Source organism: Sinocyclocheilus anshuiensis, unplaced genomic scaffold (assembly GCF_001515605.1).
Source record: "Sinocyclocheilus anshuiensis isolate Anshui unplaced genomic scaffold, SAMN03320099.WGS_v1.1 scaffold718, whole genome shotgun sequence".
In the NCBI taxonomy this organism is placed as follows: Eukaryota; Metazoa; Chordata; class Actinopteri; order Cypriniformes; family Cyprinidae; genus Sinocyclocheilus; species Sinocyclocheilus anshuiensis.
Window position 1 is genome coordinate 2,686,482 of NW_015546102.1, and position 9,699 is coordinate 2,696,180.

A 9,699-nucleotide genomic window follows, 5' to 3' on the forward strand; every position below is an offset into this window, starting at 1 on the left:
TATATATGGAATGACATGAGGGTAAGTAAATTATTACAAAATTACAGAAGCTATTATAAAACCCTGTGAATATTTGTAGAATTATGACATTATGATCACACCATTGCTTTTTAATAGAGATTTATAGGCTGCAGATTTTTTTTCTTTGCTTGTTCTCAACTTAAATAAGCACTGAGTACATCACGCTCATGCAGATCTATATATGTCAGAGAGGTAGAGCCCGTCTCTGTGTGCTTTTCAAAAAGACATGGACATTATGACAGAGCGGCAGCTTCCCGATGTCACATGTGGGCGTTACGATGGAAAGGTCAATATTATTTTTCTAATACGGCACTTAGAAAGGGGAGCAGGAGGAGGAAAAGAGGGAGTGCTCTCGCTTGTCTTATTAACATTTATGAATAATTTAACCTGGCACCCCTGGCCAGGGTCCAGACACATTTCTTAATTGCAATCAGAGGGAGGAAGTAGGTTGATGCACAGTGATGTATAAATGACAGGCGGGGGAAGAGATGCTGAGGAGGATTCAGCTGCAGCGCACGACTTGCTGTAATAACTATCACACTTATATACTCATTATTGACCTGATGCTGTGCGTATGGAAATATGATTTTGTCCTGATATACGAATAATAATATACAAAAAAAAAAATGTAAGGGTAGTGCAAATAATTTTAAACTTTACAATCTTTGACAAAATATCTGTAAATGCAGTTCTGGCAGCTAATAATGAGCGTGCTTAAGGGACTTCAGTAAATTTGCTGAACCTTCTCATCATGCCTGGCATGGTTGCTAATTTTTCAAAGGCAGACATTTTTACAAAGCAAGCTAAGTCGTGGCCAAATTAATGGAGCTCCAGTACAAACGTTAGATTAATGGCGGCCCGGTTTTCGTTCTAATCCCTTGTTATTGTGCGGTTATAATAAATGATGAAATAACTGACATGTCTGGCTGCTGTTTTTCAAAAGCAGCGTTTTCCTGCATTTCAAACACGGAACTACAACGAGCGGTCTGCATCTCGGAGATGAAAACGATAGCATTTTAATTAACTCCGTCTACCGTCTTGTCCACTGCTCCCAATCGGATGTTTGTTCGCAGATGTAACAATTATAGGAAGATCATATCAACACAACAGAGACTCAGCATAAACCTCTCAGACTCGTGTTTGCATCAGCTCCAATGAATGCTTTGTTTTGCAAAACAAATCAGTTGGGACATTAGAGGAAGCGTTCTAAACATCATTAGAACGATTTGTTCAGTCTGTGCCTAAACCTAAAGCTGCTCTTCAAGAAGCCTAAACAATCTGCGAGTGAAACTGTTCAAAGTCACAATAAGTCTAGTGATATTTTATTCAAATTAATTATGGCTCGTACTTTTTAAAAACATGTTTTTGGAACTAATTTGCTTATCATTAGAAATCTTGCGATTTAATTACTAACAAACATTCAACAAAGCAAATCTGCTTTATAAATTATTATGCTTATTATTAATCACTTACCAGTCACATAATTAATTTTCCCGAGTTTCAAAATAATACTGAGAAAATGAGACTTCAATACTGTCAATTGCTTTATTATTTTATTTATTGCTATTCATTTTTACCAGAGAAAACAACAGCACTTCACCATCTTTCTCAATCAATCCTCCCTCTCACTTTTGACAAAAAAATAACATTGCACTGTGTTGTTTTGAAATAATGCAACTCTTTTTTGCCAGCACAATTATTCTAGCATAACTGGTTTGGGAATAAGGCAATTATTTCTGCTGGCTAATTATTCGTTTTCATAATAAAGGTAATTTTTCACACAGCAATTAGAAGTGGAATCGATGCTTTGAATGAGACGTGGCTCCGTGGTTTTCTTTCTCTCCGGTCAGGTGGAGCGACGGTGCGCTTTAGCAAACGGGATTAACAGTCAGGCCCCTCTTGGGCACGTACGCCGTTGTCCTGGTAACCATTTTGATGCAGTCGATGATGGGGCACACGCTCAGGCAAAGAGTGCAGCCGGTGCAGCTGTCCGTGATTACAGGAAGATGGCTCTCAGGGTCAAACTTAATAGCCTGCAAAAGAAGAGGAAAGGGAGGGGAAAAAAAGCTATTACATTAGAGCAATTATCGACTCTCCATAGGAGGATTTCCCCACTCCTGGGAGAGCTTTTCATGGAGGGAAAAAAGCAACAACAATGACAGCAGCTAGCACAACAGTGTCGTTCTCGAAGGTAAATAGCTGGCCTCCTTCGTCACACACCAGCCTTATTCATTTAAGACTCTGCGTTTGTCTCTTTATGTTTTCAATATGCAAGGCCAATGGCGGTGAATGAACTCTATAATCGGGTGACCTCCAAAGACAACATATAATCTGAAAACATTCGCTAGCTTGCGCATTTTAGCAAACGAAATTCACTAGTAATTGCTTTCCCGTAAACAACACCGTATCGTGAAATTATCTAATGTGTGCATCTGTACCTGGTAGCCTGAGTCGTTGCAGGTCATGTAGCATTTGCCACAGTTGATACACATCTCTGGATCGACGAGGGCCTGCACTTGTTCTGTGTTGTCCAGCTCCTGGTAGGCGCCAATATGCATCAGCGCTCTGGCAATCACATCCTTTGCCGAGAGGAGAGGCAGGGATTAAACAGCAAGAAAAACAACCGCGGCGTCGCATCTCAAAAGAAACAGTTTGAAAGGCAGCATTCCGTTCTTAAGTTAGCTTAATGAAATCAGTGCTGGAAGGAGCGGATCGGTTTTGATGTCTGACTGGTAGTTTGTGATCTCCATTTCCTCCTAGAGATCCCTCACAGCATAATCACCTCGAGGAATAAAGCCTTTTAATGTTATGAGCAGGAAAAATGCATGTGCTACAAGACAGCCTCACAGATTACACGAGGACAAGCCTCACAGATTACACGAGGACAAGCTGTTGAGGACGTGTTGGTGAATTTCATTTGAGTAATGTACTGTATGTATTACTCTGTCAAACTAACGAGATGATTTATTACTAAAAAAGGAATGGGATTTTAAAAATAACAATTAATTATATGCCACCTGTCCTGTATGTAAATGAATTTTTTTGAACAAGTTGAACATGACATTTCTTACAAAAACAAGGTGTTCATGGCGTAAAATACTGAAAAACAGTGGGATATGATCCAGCAGCCATCTGTGTGTATCTAAAATAACGTGTACTTATAATAACAACTTACTAAAAATGAACAGAAAAGCTCATTAATATATGTACAGTGCCATTCAAAACTTTTGGTTCTCTTTTGCTCACTACGGCTGTTTTTTTTTTTTTACAGTACAAATAGTAATATTACGATATATTATTTCAATTTAAGAGTTTACTATTTTATTATATTTTAACATGTAATTTATTCCTGTGATTACAAAGCTGAATTTTCAGCAGCCATTACTTTACCACTACTTTTGTCTTTAGTGTCACATGATCCTGCAGAACACATTCTAATATGCTAATTATTTCTTATTATTATCAATGCTGAAAACAGTTGTGCTACCTAATATTTGTTTTGTGGACATAGTGAAACATTTTTTGAAAGTTTTTTTTTTGATGAATAGAGCATTCTTTTTTTTATTTTTTATGTAAGATAGAAATCTTTTGTAACATTATAAATGACTTTACTGTCTGGCACACTTAATCAATTTGCTGCTTCTTTGCTATATAAAAGTGTTAATTATCTTTACAAAAATAACTTTACTGACCCCAAACCTTATACATACAACATTAATCAATAATAGCATATAATAATAATAATAATATATTTGTGTGTGTGTGTGTATATATGTATAAGTGCTGTCAAACGATTAATCGCGATTAATCGCATACAAAATACAAGTTTTTGTTTGCATAATATATGGATGGGTTCTTTGGGGATGTTTTTTTGGGGAACTCTAGAATCACTGGTGTCTGTGATCACATTGCCGCTAGCATCTTTAAGGATCTTCTTGTACCTCGCCAGAGCTTCAGTCTTCGTCTTTAAGTACGGTCCAAAGCTAGGCAGACTCTTTTGGAGAGAAGGGTTGCAGAGACAACAAGTTAAATTTATTCAAACAAAGTCTTAAAATATTTGCCAGATCAGTGGTTAATGTACTTTCAGGTAGTTTGAAACATCATTAAACTTTGATTTATTCATTTCTATATTTGTCTAAGAACGTACACAAATCTGTTCTGTTCGACATTATAATATGCGTTAATGACTTTCTAATGAAAGTGATTCAAAAACTATACCAAGACACGATTGAGAAAGCATGTCAGGTATGGACGTCATGTGAACTCATATCCATATTAAATCAACCTTTTTACACCAATCTAATGGAAAGTGTGCTAAAACATCCTTGCTATCACTTCCCACATCCATTTAGAACAAAAGTGGTTGTAGTGCTGTCTTCGCCTCAGAGTCTCGCACACATGCCTGACCCTCCAGAGCAACAGGGCTAAAGAGGCGATTCGTATTCACAGTCACACTCTCATACCGACGCGCCGAGCCTGAGAGGTGGCCATAAAAGAGCCTTGAGCCTTCGCTCTCCAAAGGCCATTCGACAGGAAACGCCGACTCCACTGACGAGAAATCAAGTTTGCCACAAAATTAGCCATCCTTTTAATGGAGCCATAAAGAGAATCTGCAATGAATTGTTAGGAAATCGTATAATACTACCGGTAATTGCAAGGATTAGCTGGTCAAACTAATGGTTTGACACTAAAATGGTAATGAATGGTAATTTGAGGGAAATGGACTTATGGGTTGCTGATGGGCACCGCTTCCAATAACTGATATTTTCAGTTTTCTAAATGTTCTTTCATTTAGAAGTCTTTTTTGGTGTTTTTTTTTTTTTGGAGGCTAATTATCATATTTATAATTTGAAACGATCGAGCAAACACTGTTTTTTCTTAATGACGCTTTCGTTCTGCATCTCTCATCATGACCTCTCTCCAAAAGAAGGCTTCGTTTATTCAAGCATTTTAACAACACCCTATTCCACCTTTCCTGCAACAAGTATTCCTTACAATGCCTGCCTTAAATCCATTCGTCCCATAGACAGGGCATTTCAATTGGTCTAGCATTTTCCCAGTCACACAATCTCCTCAAAGCTGTCATCCACAACCGCCTGTAACCCTTCATTTTCCACCATGGCCAGATGGAAGTGTCTCCGTTGCAAAGCAAAAAGAATCAAAACATGACAGGACAGGACTCGGTTATTAGCCGCCTGCATCAAACTTCTCACAAGTCTTTTTTTTTTTGAAAAGTAACAGCCCAAAAGAAATCGGAGGCCTTTGGTAAAGCAGGACGTATCAGAGGATTCAGAGAAACAAATCTACGGTGGCGGTGTTGACTGCAGGACTAATGGCTAGCTAAGGGGGGGGCGCATCCTCCATGTATTTATTTCCCTGTAGAGCTAACACTGGTGGCCCTGTTCTAATCCTGCATAAAAGCATTACTCTCTCAGGCACAGGCTGACAGTCTAATGAATCAAGCGCTCCAGCCCTGCAGCAGACAGTCTGAGGAACCCATCGGAGGCTGGGGAGATAAACGTACACACACGGACCCATTCTCGTGCACACAAAAACACACAGTCTAGACAGAGATATGTCATTAACAGTGCATCAGTCAAAATAAACACAGAGACGACTGGCTTGCTTGTGAAACCTTGATTACATGGCAACTTTGAACACTACTTTATTTCTAACCTGCTGACAGCTTACTATTGAAATAAACAGCCTGAGGGTGTGCCGTAAAATAATTATATATATTATTTGAGTTTTTTGTTTCATTTTCTGACAGTCAGGAGCAGACAGGAAATGATGGGGGGGTCACAAACACAAGCTGAATATGAACTTATTCTTATTCCAGCTTAACACCTAGCACTAACCACTAGGTCACATCTGAAATATGTGCATCAAAAGCACAATATATCGGTACCCATATCGGTTATCGACCGATATAACAGATCAGCCGATATTGGATATTTAATTGGGTATGCATAGCCACTATTTTAACTTTTAGATTCCTTTAAATCTTTTTTTTTGAATTTATGTTAAAAAAATTAGTTTAAAGTGGACATGAGAAATACAATTTTCTTTGAGCTTTTGACATGACTTCTTTTTTTTAAAAAGATGAAGCAGCCAACTGTATTGGATCTGATAGATGCATCACAAACCATAAGTAAACAATTTCATAATGCTTTGTCTGCAAATGTTGTTTTATATGTGCAATAGCAAGGAGGTGTTGACGATCTCCTGAAATGATGTTAGCAAATCATAACAGTTGCTGTTTACTGACAAGCCTTAAAGGAGCCGCCCCTTAAAAACTCGTCATTTCAGACAGAGGGTCATTACCCTTTAGTAACACTCTTAAATGTAAAATTGTATCTTCTAAAAATGAAAATAGATTTTTAATTATAATGCTGTGCTGCCTAAATTCAGTTAATAAATTTGTATTTAAAATTATTGATTTTAGTTTGTATTTTTTTTATTTTTAATTGCAAATAAAATATTGAAGAATTTTAATATTGGACATTTATATGTCATTTACAGGCAATAACATTACAATTATTGGTAACACTTTAGAATAGGGAACACATATTCACTATTAACTAAGAGTTTTCCCTGAACAAACTCCTAATTTGCTGCTTATTAATAGTTAGTAAGGTAGTTAACACTAGCACTCTCTGTTCTATTTCTATTTTATCTACTTGTTTTCTTTTTATTTATTTACAAAAATGAACCCTCTATTAGCATTCTCTATTTTTTTCTATTCTATCTACTTGTTTTCTTTTTATCTATTAAGCACTTACATTTTATTGCTCTTTTGTTGGTTTTGATTGCTTCTATTGTCCTCATTTGTAATCGCTTTGGATAAAAGTGTCTGCTAAATGACTAATGGAAATGTAGTTGTTAAGTTTAGGTATGGGTAGGATTAATGGCTTAAAATATGGTCATGCAGAATAAGGCATTAATATGTGCTTTATAAGTACCAATGAACAGCCAATATGCTAGTAATATGCATGCTAATAAGCAACTAGTTAATAGTGAGAATTGGTCCTTAAAATAAAGTGCTACCAAATTATTAATTAATATTCAATAACCATCAAATAACAATATGTTGGGTTACAACATATAATTGTTTTACGATAAACAACTAATGAGAGCTAAACAACAGATGATTTTATCATGAACACCAAATTCCCACTGTCTTCCTCTCAATCTGTTCAGAAAGATTGGAAAATATGTAGCCTGACTGTTAGCGTCGCCAATTAATAATGGTTAGTTATTGGTTAAATTTCAGTTTACATTGTAAATCCACGGGTTTAACGTAAATTGCCCCACATACTTACAAAGAGTATTTCTGTGAGTGTGTCTTTCATTTAGTTTTACAAACTCAATTGAAATTATTTTTCTTGCTAATCAACATGCAACAGATGTTATTCATTCAGCTTTGAACTAATTTCTTTAATGGATATACTCAGTATAAAATACTGAGTGTCCGTTTTCTTGTTTGCCTAAAAACATGAGCTAATCTGCTGTTCCAAAACTGCACAAGAACTTCCAGCAGGACAAACATCTATTTTAATACGCATCCCACACAGACACAGGTGCCATGAAACAGAACCAAAACCACTCGATCACACCTCACTGGCTTACACGTCCTTCTCAAATCTCACCAAAACCCCACACAAAGCAACTGACCACCATTTTGCCTCTGGCAGTCTTGTGAGTAAGTGCCGGGTACTTAAATGGCAACCGGCGGAAATCCCTGAAGCCTATAACTTCATGTCTTCCAGATACACAAACTGCAGTCCGCCCGACTCACAGCAATCCCATTCAGCCCTATTAGATGAGCTCTTCCTCTCTCTTTCTCTGTTTTCTGTTTAGTGACGGGTCTGCTTTATGCTAATTCGCTTTAAGATCATTCAAAGGAGAGTCTACAAAGCAATACACTTAACAATGGAAAATAAAAATATAAATGATGGGAGTTTTCACAAAGAAGGTTTTTTCCAAAGAAACACTGAAAGAAATGAAAATGCCATTTGCTCTGGACGTCTGCTAAACAGACAGGTTGAATACTTGCGTATAAAAGCGAGCGCGCTAAATAACAGTTATACAAATGTGTTGGTGGAAAAGGAATCTTTTCCTTTTTCTTTCTTTCTGTTGAGAGGGAGGCTTTTTTTGTGCGTCCACTCCACGAGGAGTGCTGTTTTAATGAGAGGAGCTACACGCACTGCCAAATCTCATGTCCTGGGCAACCAGAAAGCCTCTGCTAATTAGATGCAGAGCTTTCCAAAACACAGGGCTTGTCAGTTCTCCCATCTCCCCTCTGGATTGTAAATCAAGAGTGCAGTGGAGGAAGGAGCGCACATTATGTCAGTGTGGGCTGAGTGATTTAAATTATACGAGAATTAGAATGGAAGCCCGGCCTCCTATGTTCTGTAGCATCGCGCCGATCGCCGAGGGATTCGACGAGAGAAGCGTTAATCTTTATCTTCGCCTTGTAATGGCCACTAATCGCACTTTAAGAGCTAAACAGACCTCACTTGACAGACGTTGCATTCTGTGGAAAGCAATTGCAGAAGGACATCAGTTGAAACGTTATTGTTGTCCTGATGTGACTGGAAGTGAGGAACCGGTTGGGTCTGAATGGGACGTCATCAGATGATTTCATTACCTGAAGGATCTGACCTCAGTGTCTCCTTGTCATGCTTACCCATACAAAGCCTACTGTCTCATATTTGATATGGCCTCTAAATTATCAACATGATCGAAACTTTTCTGAAAAACCTGCTGTACACAATCGTCTACATGCATTTTGTCGTCTTGATTAATAGGTTGTAGTATTAAGAAAGTAAAATGCCTTTTAGTATAATTATAAAAATGTCCTTCTTCAGGTCATGGTAGATTTTTGGCTGTGAAATATTTAACGGTTTTAATTGTTAATAATATTTCAAGATGAACACTGTGACGAGTGGGGGCGGGGCCGAGAGCCGTGGGAACGGAGCGAGGCCGGTGGAGTAATTGATAATGAGCGACACCTGCACCACTCACCGGTCTCGAGTCCCACGGAGGAGCTCCGGAAGTATAAAAGGAGGAGTGACGACAGTGAAAGAGGAGAGAGGACTACCTTTTATACTTCCGGAGCTCCTCCGTGGGACTCGAGACCGGTGAGGTTAAAGTTTGGCTTTAAAAAATTTTTTCCAGTAGCATATTTTAAATTTACAGGATCCTCTTATGTAATGGCACGAAATAATACAGAATAAAATAACAAAACATTAATCCCCCAAGCTCATGTTAATGTAAGGAGCTCAGTGCTGGTATCATGGTGGGCATTGATCTCTGCACTTTAATTGGCTCCAGGCAGTGAATTTGCTCTTGTTTGCCAGAGAAAGAAATACTGTATTAGCTAAGACCACACATTTCTTTTTGTGTCTCCTCTCATCAGGGTGCAAAGATAATGGAAACCTTTTGCCAGTGTCCTCACTCCATTTCTGAACAGCAGCAAACATTCAGATAACAGTGCGAGTGCATGTGTGTGCATGTGTGTGCGCGTGCGTGCTGGGACCTGCTTTGCATGTGTTTTTTTTTTTTTTTCTGTCTTAGTTTAGTCCTTTCTATAGAATATCAAATATGAAAACTTTTTTTTAACTATATTTAAAAAACTTTAAACTTTACAGTTTAAAGTTTACTTTAACTAATATA

At 37.8% G+C, this 9,699-nt stretch overlaps 1 protein-coding gene across 1 annotated transcript in view; it reads right to left on the bottom strand.

Annotated features, from left to right (window-relative positions):
• Positions 1–1,010: 1,010 nt before the first annotated feature.
• The window catches only part of LOC107700576 (dihydropyrimidine dehydrogenase [NADP(+)]), a 174,782-nt gene continuing 166,093 nt past the window's right edge, over positions 1,011–9,699 (bottom strand). Inside the window, 3 exon segments of the mRNA XM_016502294.1 lie at positions 1,011–2,054; positions 2,460–2,610; positions 3,867–4,015. Of these exon segments, the coding sequence (XP_016357780.1) occupies positions 1,890–2,054; positions 2,460–2,610; positions 3,867–4,015 (465 nt within the window). The 3' untranslated portion in view covers positions 1,011–1,889.